Source organism: Haliotis rubra, unplaced genomic scaffold (genome assembly GCF_003918875.1).
Source record: "Haliotis rubra isolate DU_JTF1 unplaced genomic scaffold, ASM391887v1 Scf483, whole genome shotgun sequence".
NCBI classification, from domain to species: Eukaryota; Metazoa; Mollusca; class Gastropoda; order Lepetellida; family Haliotidae; genus Haliotis; species Haliotis rubra.
Genome location: NW_025767172.1, coordinates 828,039 through 841,709, shown reverse-complemented (window position 1 = coordinate 841,709; position 13,671 = coordinate 828,039). Strand labels below are relative to the sequence as shown.

The following is a 13,671-nucleotide window of genomic DNA, read 5'->3' as shown; positions in this document are numbered from 1 at the left end:
ATGTATATTTTTTGCCATGTCATCGGTACGATTTTGCAGCAAACGGACTTATGTTCCAGAGTGGCTCGAGTCGGTGTTCGGCTTGTCCCGGAATAACACGAGTGTGTCACGAATATTACCTCTTTTCTGTACGAAATAGGCGCAATCCCTGTATACCCGTTCAAGCATACCTCTTATAGTGTTACGTCTTAAACTACATGTACCAAATCTGAGGCTATTTTGGCATAGAATAATCTACAGTTACGACACGACAATAAGCCCATTGTCCAGGGTCTCGATCCACTAGGCGTTCGTAACGTTACGACCTGTCGTAACTCTTAAGTTTATCATAGGGTTACGAATGTTTTGTGGATCGGGGCCCGATCCCTAAAACGTTCTTAGCTCTATGCCATTCGTAAGCCTATGATAAAGTATAGTGTTACGATAGGTCGTATTATTAAGAACGCTTTGTGGATCCGGACCCCGGACCCAAGTTATATTTTCCTTGCATCGTGTTCCCAGTTAAGACGTTGAAACTGGCGTACCTCCAGAACGGGTCAGCGTGCCAGTGTCCTCAGCCCTGTCATTTTGTCAAGTATGACTTGAGAACCTCTCTCGCCGCCTTTCCCAGTCACATGATATCGGAGTCCTTGCTCAGGAACGGTCATGCTGAATCCTACCAACAAATCAGGTTATTGAACTTTACTCTCGCAGACTGAGTGAGTGAGTACGGTTGAAACTTACGCCGCTTTTAACAGTATTTCAGTTATATGACGGCTTGGCAGTAACTTTGTGGGATGAAACCTCAAATGATGCCAGTCTCGGATGTTCACCATTTTTGCTGGTATTGAATGACAAACCCAAAGAGTGAGTGAGTGAGTATATTTCTACGCCGCTTTTAGCAATATTCCAGCAATTTCACGGCGGGGGACACCAGAAGTGGTCTTCACACATTGTATCCACTATTGAAATCGAACCCGGGTCTTCTGCGTGACGGGCGAATGCACTAGCCACTAGGATACCCCAGCGCCCCACAAACCTAAGGAAGCAATGGTTTTGCCTGCATGGTCCCCTAAACCGAAAAAAACACAAGTTGAGTACGGTTTGTTGACTTGCAGATATTATCGTGGGCGGCGCCTCGGGATGCGTTCTTGCTGTGAACGATGCCCCGGAATTTGGATTGTTGTATGGCGTTTTTAGCTTTAATAGTCAAAAATAATTCTATTTATTTGTAATGGATGAATAAAATGATTTTTGTGTTTAACCTCCAAAAATGGAATTTCTGCGTTAAGTCAGTTCGTAATTTAGATGTCTCGACAAGGCTGTTAGATGAAGTGCGGTGTGTAACAGCATTCATTCAAGTACGTGTGATATATTTCAGAGATGACTACGTAGAAGTGAGGGTGATGTTTGACGGAATGATCCAGTACCACGTGGAGCACGTGCCGGAAATAACACCCAGCGACATATTCGGTATGTCCCGATTATAACGTGGCTTAAAAGCAATGTTTCGGTGTACTTAAAGTGAATGAGTGAGTTTAGTTTTACGCCGCTTTTAGCAATATTCCAGCAATATTACGGCGGGGGACACTAGAAAATGGGCTTCACACATTGTACCCAGGTGGTGAATCGAACCCGGGTCTTCGGCGTGACGCGCGAACGCTTTAACCATAAGGCTACCCCGCCGCCCCTCGGTGTACTTAAAAGCGACATTGGTAATATATAACTTTTCCAGTGACGAATTTATATATGAATGGGCGACCTTTTTGTTGCGAGGGGCGATAACTCTCCCTATTGAAATGATGCTTGAAGGGAGGGTCGACGTGGAGCAGTCTACATGTGCGTGTGCGTGTGTGGTTACATAAACCTTGCCTGTCACTATTATTCAGAGTATGTATCTATTATACCCGTGAAGATCTTCAGCAACCCATGCTTGTCCTAAGAGGCGACTAACGGGATCGGGTGGTCAGGCTCGCTGACTTGGTTGACACATGTCATCGTATCCCAATTGCGCAGATCGATGCTCATGCTGTTGGTCACTGGATTGTCTGGTCCCGACTTGATTGTTTACAGACCGCCGATAAACAACAAACAACACAAGATTATCTGTCAAAAACCAACAAACTTTTGTTGTATTTCAGGCAAGCTAGGAGGACAGATGGGGTTCTTCCTCGGTGCTAGCCTCCTCACCCTCACTGAGCTGATTGAAGTGGTTATACGGACAGTAATTATTGTTGCCTTTGAAATCACTGAAAGGCGCAAACACGTTGCGGTAAATAGTAAACACTAGCATCAGCCGTCAGGGGAAACTACTCTGGCTTGGTAAACATGGTTTTATTACTTTTCATTATTTATCGTTTCATGTTACAGCAATGTTCATGATAGATAATTTTCAGAATGTTGGAAATTGAGACTGGTAAGGTAAACCTGTGGTCGATATTGTGAACACCTTCTCCCATCCGGGCACATTGCCAGCCAAGCCACCGAGCCTTACTAACCGATCCATGATGTACACAAAGATTGTGACTTGCAAAACGCTTTTCAAAATATTTACGTTGTGTTTGAAAAGTGATTAAAGTCCCCAAACATAACAGGTGTGTACTCTTTTTTAATTACGTCAGTATAGTGACCGCTTCCGTGGTGTAGTGGTTAGAGCGTCCGCCCGGAGAGCGGAAGGTCGCGGGTTCGATCCCCGACCGCGTCATACCAAAAGACGTTAAAATATGGTACTTGTTGGTCCCTGCCTGGCGCTCGGCATTAATGGGTACAACAAAGACTGGTCGGCTCGGAGTCAGTATAAAGTGTCTGAGTGGGGTATTCATGCTTCACTGCGGCATGGTATCTCAGTGGGCTAGCACTATAAAACCAGCTTAAGTACTGGGCTAGTACAAGCAGCCGCACATACACACACACGCGCATGCACGTCGTCATTTGAGCGAAATATTCTCAAGCACGACGTTAAATCGAATTTCACCTCACCTCACCTCAGTATAGTTGTTTCTCAGGACAACCACGACAGTGCTAGGGATTTATATAATGCTGCATTGGGGAGATAACTATTACTTCCAATGTGCTTTAATTTTCCTTTTAAATTAATGGTGAATAAAGAATTCCAGCTGCTTTCTTCCTTACTATAAATACTTCCTTTCAATAGTTTAGATTCACTTAAAACACTCGCTATATGTTATGTATATATGTATGGTTACATTGAAGATTGATTTCTCCACTAACTTGGGGGAACCAACTGCAAACCTTATGCAGATGAATTGCACGAGGATCATGCATCAAATTGCTGAAAAGCATGTGCAAATATCGTGCATGTAAACATCTGCGTTTTGGTGTAAAGTTTTGTTAAGAATTCGCCAATTTTCACTGATTTTAATCATTTATTGAACTCATGACAATAATCTTTTCAACGTTACGAATTCGAATTTGTTTTACAATACATCAGTTCATATGTAAACATTACCTTTAAACAGTATGGCATATTTTGAAGAATTTAGTTTAGAACAGTTGCCTGAAGTAAGTGGCTACATTTACACTAGTGAGTCTTAACTTTTGATGGGTAGTATAGCATTGATATTTACAAATGTTGTAAACACCCACAGTGAATAGGGCGGTGGGGTAGCCTAGTGGTTAAAGCGTTCGCTCGTCACGCCGAAGGCCCTGGTTCGAGTCCCACCCTGGGTACAATGTGTGAAGCCCATTTCTGGTGTCCCACGCCGTGATATTGCTGGAATATTGCTAAAAGCGGCGTAAAGCTAAACTCACTCACTTCACAGTGAATAACGCTGTTGAGACGGACGATTCAACATGGTTAAGCGATAATTCAACTAATCCTTTTCAACATTTCCTCCTTTTCAAACACTGGGGGTTTCATATTAAAACGTGGGATACCAGCATGGTGGGTTGAAGGGTTTTGAGATGATCATATTTTCTCAGTACCAACAGCTGGAAATAGGAATAAAATGTTATGCAATAAACAAACAAAATGTTATGCAACATATGGGATAAACAGTAGAAAAGCAACGACGTTTAACTGTGGCATTTTATGCTGGGTATTCATCCGCATAGGGGCGGTGCGGTAGCCTAGTGGTTAAAGCGTTCGCCCGTCACGCCGAAGACCCGGGTTCGAATGCCCACCTGGGTACAATATGTGAAGCCCATGCCTGGTGTTCCCTGTCGTCATATTACTGGAATATTGCTAAAAGTGGAGCAAAACCATGCATACTCACTTACTTACCCGCATAATCGTGTGTTCACAAAGCATAAAAATAGTGCGTTTGCCTCAAAAGCGGACCGATGAATTGCAATCTAACTCGAAAACTCTTAAACAGATAATACTCAATGTTTCAAGAAGCAGGAATATTCATGCATCGCAATGATGTAAAAATGTCACACGGTAATAGTCTTTGTTTATTTCTTTGTTGTTTAACGCCGCACTCAGCAATATTCCAGCTATATGGCGGCGGTCTGCATATAATCCCGCTGGACCAGACAATCCAAAGATCAACATCATAAGCATCATTCTACGCAATTGGGGTGCGATGACATGTGTCAACCAAGTCAGTGAGCCTGACCACCCGATCCCGTTACTCGCCTCTTAGGACAAGCATGGGTTACTGAAGAGCACACCCGTGAAGATCCGGGGTAGAATAGGTCTTCAGCAACCAATGCTTGCTACAAAAACTAAACTCACTCACTCACTACTGAAGAGCAATTCTAACCCGGATCTTCACGGGTCTGTAGTCCTTGTACATGCTCAAGCACATTTGTGATTCATAGTTATACGAGAACATCAATTATTAAAGTAAAATGGTATGTTTCCGCATTTGTTAAACACAATAAAAAAAGCCGAAATTGGTATACATTCGTAAAAAAATTAGCATAACGGGACACCATACTGAACAAATATTTTGTTTCATCCCAAAAAAAGTATCACAGCTCTTTTCGGTTGTTATTTTTCGTTTACTCCCTCCCAATTCGACATTTTAGTATCACCTTCTGCACATAAGAACAACAGGTCCACTGCGATCTTGATAAGGCATATACACAGCTAAATACTCTCTGAAATCAAATTATAACTCGAGTAGTAATTTATATGAATGACATAAAAGCAACGAATCATATCCTTGAAATAGGTTAGGATAAAACAGTAATTAATAATACCAGTATATGTATTAGTTTGGACCAACAACAACTTGGAAGGTTTTCACGGTCGGATGAACAGATCCCTTCCACACCGCCACCCCAACATATTTCGCTTTGAGGAAGTAATTCGGAGGATCGAGATGGCTGACAGAGCCAAGCTGAGACAACTCGACTTTGGGGCTGCTCCTCCAAGTCGCAAGCGAGTCTACAGAGAGGTCGACAACAGGATCCCGAGGCCCAAAGACACACTGAGTCGCGGCGAGAAAACTCCTCTTCAGTTCCTGGGGTGCAGGGGTGCACACCCCTCCTTTTTGTCCTGAAAGTTTATTAAATGACCATTGAAACTCAAGTGAAAATGAAGTGTGCAACCCCACTTTCTCAAGAGTGTGCACCCCAACCCCTACCCTCCTTTCTAAAAAAGCTGTATCCGCCCTTATTAGACTGACTGACTGAGTTTTGGTTTTACGCCGCTTTTAGCAATATTCCAGCAACATCACGGCTGGGGACACCAGAAATGGGCTTCACACATTGTACCCATGTGGGGATTCGAACCCGGGTCCTCGGCGTGACGAGCCAACGCTTTAACCACTAGGCTACCCCACCGCCCCCGGCCATTATTAGAGGTGAAGGTAATTACACACTTAGTCTTGAAAAGTATATGGTTTTGATATTTAACAGAGAATTTCATTTTAACTGAAATGGGTGAGTGAGTATGGCTTTTTAGCAATATTCAAGCAATATCACGGCTGGGGGGACACCAGAAATGGACTTCACACATTGTACCCATGCGGGGAATCGAACCCGGGTCTTCGGCTTGACGAGCGGACGCATTAACCACTAGGCTACACCACCGCCCCTTACCTGAAACCCAGAGAGATTCAGGTCCGGAATCTGACGAACATCCAGACTTGCTTCATTTAGATATTTTGCCTGCAAGAATGGACTGGGTTGAATGGAATATGGTTCAGGGCCTGTGAGGCAGACTTCAGTAAATATATCTTTTAATGTAAAAAGGGAGATTCTGCTTAAACTCGGACAAGTGCCACGATTACCATTGGAGTGAGTGAGTGAGTTTAGTTGTACGCCGCACTCAACAATATTCTACCTATATGGCGGCGGTCTGTAAATAATCGAGTCATGACCAGACAATCTAGTGGTCAACAGCATGAACATCGATCTACGCAATTGGGAACCGATGACATGTGTCAAACAAGTCAGCGAGCCTGACCACCCGATCCCGTAAGTCGCCTCTTACGACAAGCATGGGTTACTGAAGATCAATTATAACCCTGATCTTCACGGGTCGATTAATTACCCTTGGCCTTAAGCAAGGTATGGACATCTATGCTCTTTAATGCAGCATGTGCAGTGTACTTGTACTGTAACAGCTTTTTGGAAAATGCATGACGCGGAGAGACATTTTGTCAAAATGTTTTAGGAACTCTCCTTATGAAAATTATTATCTTTAATCCGCGATAAAAAGAACAGTGAGCGACTAGTCGTTGTATTTATGTTACCATATCGACCAAACTGGTGCGGAAATGGATGCTTTACGTAATGAATATTGATGATTAACTCGTGTCTGAACAGACTGTAATCATGTCGTATTGATTAACTAGGGCTTCAACGAGTCCATTTTCTTGGACTCGAGTACTCGAGGGGTGAGACTCGACTCGGACACGAGTACTCGAAATTCATACGTTTCAAGCAAACAATAGCGTAACTTGCATGACATGTGTTCCGATCACACAAGTGACTACTTACTTCATTCCGACTTCATATCGTTATGTGACTAACATTTCCCATTGGTCAGAATCAGTATTTGGATGTTTACTTGACAAGTGTTTTTTTCATCGTACTTCTAACGGCCGCTCATGCTTAGCACATGGCAGACAGTCTGTCAACGTCAATAATTCGAGTTATCTCCCCTTTTCGAGTCCTCGAGTCCTTGAAAATGGACTGGAGTCCAGCTAAACCCGACTCGTCCTCGTGTACCCGATGATGTATGATTAACAGAGGACTAAATATTCAATACATAAATAGGTGTGTAACTATTAGGAGAACGTGACGACAAGACATTAACCTGGATTTCCAGACACTCGTGTCTTATATTACCCATTTGGACATCAATTCAAGGGATTATATCCATTAATATCAACAGCATGAGCATCGATTTTCGCAATTGGGATCCCATGACGTATATCAACCAAGTCCCCGGGGCTGAACATCCGGTCCCGCCAGTCGCCTCTTACAAGCGTGGATTGTAGAATTGGGTGCCGTTGTACGAAACAACCTTAGCGCTAAGTCTACTTTGTGTCTATGTTGAGGTATGGGAGCGAAGGTTATTGTAGATGGGGTGAATAATAAAAAATTTAAACGTGTTATAATTTGAAGGGCAATTCAAACTGTTACTGACCCGTGAAGATCCGGGTTAGAATTGGTCTTCAGCAACCCATGCTTCTCGTAAGAGGCGACTAACGGGATCGGGTGGTCAGGCTCGCTGACTTGGTTGACACATGTCATCGGTTCCCAAGCTCGCAGATCGATGATCATGCTGTTGATCACTGAATTGTCTGGTCTAGATTGGATTATTTACAGACTGTCGTGATATACAGCTGGAATATTGCTGAGTGCTGCGTTAAACAAACAAACAAAACATTAATGTTCATTGTTATTGGGCATTATACTGTTTTGTTTCATGCTCATAAAGCTGGCGTCTCAAGATGTTTGTGAGGCGACGTTCCAACACCAGATTGGCTGTCAAAGAGCAGACATCTCTTGGAATTCTACAGTTCTCTGAATTTTATAAAATAAATGCTACAACTTACCCGAGAGAAAAAATATGCTCGAACTCGACACTACGAATTGTTTGTTTTTTTTGTAATTGGACTTCTTTTGCTAACCTTTCCAGGTGAGGGAAGATTTACCGAAACATTTATAAAAATAACTTTAAGATGGCGCTATTTTACAGAAATTATATCATCATTCGCATTTTTACAACCAAATGAAATCACGAAAGCTGACTTTTATTCGTGAATACAAATTTCATCCACAAAATCTGTATTATTTGAAATTACATAGTGTACTGTATAATCCCTACGCACAGCGTAAAATATGTTCATAATCTTATAATCCTGGGAAGGATTTAGATGTGTGAGTGCCAATACCCTTCGAAGATTTGGAGCCTTGCATAGTTGTCTCCCCTTAATCACAGAGCGTGACGAACCGTCCACCCGTGTGAGAGAAGGCTGGGTGAGAACGAACTACCTGCAGTGGATCAGATTCGTGTTGGCAGGGTTTTGTTAGCTGCAAATACACAGCGCGTGAGCCTGACAGGTAACATTCACACCTGTAGTTGATTACAGTCGCTTCTTGACTGATTCCAAGTTCCATGGCTTTTCCCCCATCAAGGTTGTTTGGGCCATGACAACCCGCTACTTGAATAGATAATGTCGATTTCGATTGCCTTGCACTAAACACCGTGCATGTATTCACTGAGGTATGTCGTTGTTTATCGAACGATCGATGTTTGTTTTGACAGTTTTAAATGATGATTATATCTTGTGTTAGATTTGACAATGGTTCTATTCGTGAAATCTCCGCTGACAATATAGAATCTGTAGCTGTGAAAACGTTTGACCAAAATAACTTACATACCTGTAGCATGCCAGTGTAAACGAAGCTTGGCAGTCTTATAAGATGATTAATGAATTATTAATCTTGTGGTTGCTGTTTACTATGAATAATGTATTTATATATACCTATACAACATCATGAAGGTTTTAACTGGAATATGTGCAGCCTAGCAAGTTTGTGGCATCTGAAAGGCAAAGTAGCTCTCAGGTTACCTGAAACGAGTTCGCCCAACATTGCCTACTGCCTGTTAATTCTAAGACAGGCCACATATCCTATAACAGAAAATATAAACACGATTGAGATTCTTCCATCATGATCTTATTGGAATATTGCTTTTCCATAAGTTATTGTTTTTATAATGTTTCTTTTGTGTGTTTGTTGTTAAAGCAGCACTCAGCAATATTCAAGCTATATGGTGGTGGCCTGTAAATATTCGAGTCTGGATCAGACAATCCAGTGATAAACTTCAAGAGTATTGATCTAAACAATTGGGATATGAGGACACGTGTCAACAAAGTCAGCGAGCCTGACCACCTGATCTCGTTAATTACCTCTTACAACAAACACAGGTTTCTGAAGACCAATTCCAACACGGATCTTCACAGGTTTTCATGTTATGTACCTATGAAGATCAAGGTTAGAATTGATCATCAGCAAACCATACATGTCATAACCAGCAACTAACTCGATGGTCAGACTGGCCAGTCTCACTGACCTGGTTAATGTATGTCATGGTATCCCTATTATGTTGTTTTGATGTCAATCACTGGATAGTCTGGTCCAGACTCAATTATTTACAGACTGCCACCATATAGCTGGAATATTGCTTAGTGCGACGTTAAACAACAGACTGGCCAGTCTCACTGACCTGGTTAATGTATGTCATGGTATCCCTATTATGTTGTTTTGATGTCAATCACTGGATAGTCTGGTCCAGACTCAATTATTTACAGACTGCCACCATATAGCTGGAATATTGCTTAGTGCGACGTTAAACAACAGACTGGCCAGTCTCACTGACCTGGTTAATGTATGTCATGGTATCCCTATTACTTTGTTTTGATGTCAATCACTGGATAGTCTGGTCCAGACTCAATTATTTACAGACTGCCACCATATAGCTGGAATATTGCTGAGTGCGACGTTAAACAACAAACAAACAACATGTTAGGTAAAACATTCACACTCACTCTTGTGAAGTAAATTGTTTTCCTGAATATAGTTTCTGATATAAATAATGTAAACAATTTATTCCATAGTACAATAACCGTTACTGTTGGTTGGCCATGCTGTGTGGTTCATTGCATTAAAAACACTGAAGTTTAGTTGTATTACCTTGTGCCAGCTTGAAACATTTGGTTACATTTTAATGACATATTTTAGCTTCTGTAGATGTAACAGAATGAGACTAAAATGTTACAGACTTGCAACATAGTGAAACCATCTGCCTGGCAATAAAAGATTCCCCTTGTTATCTTTGCAAATGCGAAAATAAATGTCATTTAAAGTTTGCATTAATGTTCTAAATAGTTCATCTCTAGACAGCTCCAAGAATTCTCATATGATTTAGAAACATAAATTGTTAAAACTGCTGAACCATTTTTGTAAAATTCATATCCAGCCAGTGTAATGTACAATTAAACATGCTGTAAATGCAGTGTGTGAATTGTGGCTTTCCCTAGCTAGCAAACATTCAGTTGTCCTAATAATTCCTAAATGACTTGCTGGGAACCTTATCTGATTAACAGTATACTGTTTAAGCACACCTCTTAGTTGATTAAAGATAGAAGAAATGATGACCCTGATCCGTAGATCGATTGAACCATAGAATTAAAAAAAAATATGAGTAATATCAGTAGATCAAATTAATTATTTGTAATTGGGGTTTACTCTCGTGATACTTCTGTAAAATCATTTTGAGGAAAAATGAACTTTCTCATTATTTAGCTGGTGTAATTTGAAACTGTCCCGGCTTCAAGCCCACCTTGCCATCCGAGTGAGAATTTTGAGTCTGTGCAACTCACACATTTATATGTATGTATTCTGTGAGTGAGTGAGTGACGCCGCAATCAGCAATTTCCCAGTTATATGGTGGCGGTCTTAATAATCGAGTCTAGACCAGACAATCCAGTGATCAAGAACATTGATCTACGCAATTGGGATACGATGATGTGTCAACTAAGTCAGCAAGCCTGACCACCCGATCCTGTTAATTGCCTCTCCCAACAAACACAGGTTTCTGTCGCCGCCGCTTGCGACATAATTTATTCTGATTCTTTCATGCCGTGTATGAATTTGAACAGTGACAGAATTTATTATCCCTTATCATCAGCAGCAGAATCATCATCATCATGATGAGGTACCGGGATCGAGCCCACCTGTGACCGGGTGTGAAAACCTTGGAGTCAACTTTGTGTGCAGACTCTTTCCGGGTTGTCACAACCCCTAGACTACAGTACACAACCCTGTGCACTTAAAAGAACCCACGAATCCGTTGGTATATGACCAGATGGTGGCCACATGAATACGTGCAAACACCTAGTTGCTGGTACAGCAACGTGCAGTAAACTTGGACAAAGTGCTGTGAATATGTGTCCCAGTCCACCCAGCTGTGAATGGGTATCTCGTTAGGATGAGAAAGCCACAATAACTCGGTGCGCCTAGTGGCAGCAAGAGTTGTATACTCCCCAGGGAGTTGAGATTGGTAATATGATGTGCCGTTGAGATTGACATCCAATGATCAAGGGAACAAATACCAGCGCCTTGAGCATGTACTAGTTGCGTGGATATGTGCGCTATATAAATATCCAATAATAAAAAATAAAAATAATAAAATAATAAAATTATCATCACCATCACCATCATCATCATCATCATCATCACCGCCGCCCATCATCACCATCACCATCATCATCATCATCATCACTACAGCTGTGTGTGAAGCTTCTGGGGACAGCTCCAGTACTTAGTACAAAGTATTTCTAAACAAGCCAGCCAAACATCTGCTTGGGATTAGACAGCTCTGAGTTCTCCAACTAACAATAGCGGAGATAGAGATAAGGAGGCTGACTGATTTCTACTGATGAGATCAATAGCTAGCATTTATTGTGCTTACTAACCCTTTCAGTAGTAGCATTCATTCATAGTGCTTACTAACCCTTTCAGTAGTAGCATTCATTCATAGTGTTTACTAACCCTTTCACTTGTAGCGTTCATTCATAGTGTTTACTAACCTCCAAGTTTCCTATCATGTTTGCATCGATGTCCAAATCAGAATGGTCTGTCACCTCCATATTGTAGTCGTAAATACTTCTTTAGAGAATAAATACTTTCTCGTCTCAGAGTACTTGGCAATCAATTTTGTGGCATCTTTTGTGAATGAATGTGTCTGAGTAGATTTTAGGTTGTCTGATACAAAAGCAATGAAATTTATTATCATTTAACCAAATATATAACAGAAAAATATTGCAATATGTAGTGTCAGGAAAAAGCTTATTGAGTATACAGATTCATCATCCAAAACTGTGTTGCACTGGAGATATTGCTTGTATGAGATCAAACAATATCTCCAAGGTGATACTGTGTTGACAGTAGATTTTGTACAATGTCCTGACAGATTACATGACTCTCAATGCTATGATGTCAAGAACCTGATGACATCATAAACTTGATGACATCACAATGCTATGACATCGCTGCACTGCAAGTCTAATGGCAGTACTGTGTTCAGAGATATACATTATCCATTGAAAACTAATGAAGAGTGATTTTTGATGATAAATAGAATCTCACCCTCGTGTCTTCTCATATCAAATATATCAACACTTGTTGATAAAATCAAAATATCCTGGGCAAGCCTTGGATATTTGTAACTATATCAACTCGTGTTGATATAATTGTTATCAGTAGACACTTGGGTGAGATTCTCTGTATACGGGAAATACATGGCAGTCCTTTAAGCAATAGAAAAAACATTACTTCAAGTTATGCAGTCACAAGTACATCGTCACCCTTCACAAAGCAGTCTTAGCATTAAGACCTTCACTGACAGTTCAGGTGTTGGGGAACAAGGCTGAAGTTGCAATACACTTGAGTTGGTCCACCCAAATACAGTGTTTAGAATTCAGTACATTCTAACCAGACGTCTGGACAGGCAATGGCCAAAAGTTGCCAGTCCACAGTTTTCGACACTGGACTGGATAAATCATGACAGTGTCACCATATTGGTAACTAAGATGAGGTTTAATACATGAATTGAAGAAACTCTCATTGCATTAATCAAATAGCAACATCATAGTCAGAATTACAGGCAAGACTTTTCTATCTTGAATACTGTGAGTTAATGCAGGGAACATATTAAACCAATTATTAATGGGTTTAGAAGCTAAGTTTATAAAACTGATAATTGTCATACTCATTATTATGCATTGTAGATCTATATGTAATGATATTACTAATTATTACTAATTTTAACTATGATTATTGCTAATTTCTACTAATATTATTAATAATTATTTCTAATTCATTATTAACTCATGATATAGTTTAACATCCCTTTTTTTTTTGTTAAAGGTCACATGCAACCAAAAAATCAAACATAATTAAAACACAATTATCACTTATTCATGACATATAATATACATTGCTGGTTATGAAAAAACATATAAAGAAAATTATAAGCGTACAATCGCAAATCAAAAGTGCAATATTGTGTACTTGGGTTTACTTCCCAAGAAACGAAGCAGCCGGGATACCGAACCCAGTCAGAGCGGGTGGGTGTGCACTTAAGTGTAACAGCTGGTTCATTTGCATATGCCCTCACGGCTCATTGTGTGTGTATATATAGAGATGTTGGGTTTTGTAAATACATGCTCATTTTTTTGTGTATAACATTTTACAATCAAC

General features: G+C 40.8%; 2 protein-coding genes across 2 annotated transcripts in view; both read left to right on the top strand.

The window, feature by feature from the left end:
- The first annotated feature begins 577 nt into the window (after positions 1-577).
- LOC124291156 (acid-sensing ion channel 4-A-like) lies at positions 578-2,567 on the top strand. Its single transcript, XM_046728081.1, has 3 exons — positions 578-670; positions 1,361-1,452; positions 2,121-2,567. Exons 1-3 carry the CDS (start codon positions 615-617, stop codon positions 2,267-2,269), a joined length of 297 nt encoding a protein of 98 aa, XP_046584037.1. The 5' UTR covers positions 578-614; the 3' UTR covers positions 2,270-2,567.
- A 5,790-nt stretch (positions 2,568-8,357) lies between these two features.
- LOC124291134 overlaps positions 8,358-13,671 on the top strand; it is a 118,041-nt gene continuing 112,727 nt past the window's right edge. The window contains exon 1 of the mRNA XM_046728045.1: positions 8,358-8,466. The gene's annotated coding sequence lies outside the window, so the exon portion shown is untranslated. The remainder of the gene's footprint in view (positions 8,467-13,671) is intronic.

Bases quoted from the DNA above. Each gene is read 5' to 3' on its own strand.
- LOC124291156 (XM_046728081.1), top strand. From the start codon at position 615: ATGATATCGGAGTCCTTGCTCAGGAACGGTCATGCTGAATCCTACCAA. The intron at 671-1,360 runs GTTATTGAACTT...GATATATTTCAG, and splicing joins GAATCCTACCAACAAATCAG to AGATGACTACGTAGAAGTGA. The intron at 1,453-2,120 runs GTATGTCCCGAT...GTTGTATTTCAG, and splicing joins AACACCCAGCGACATATTCG to GCAAGCTAGGAGGACAGATG.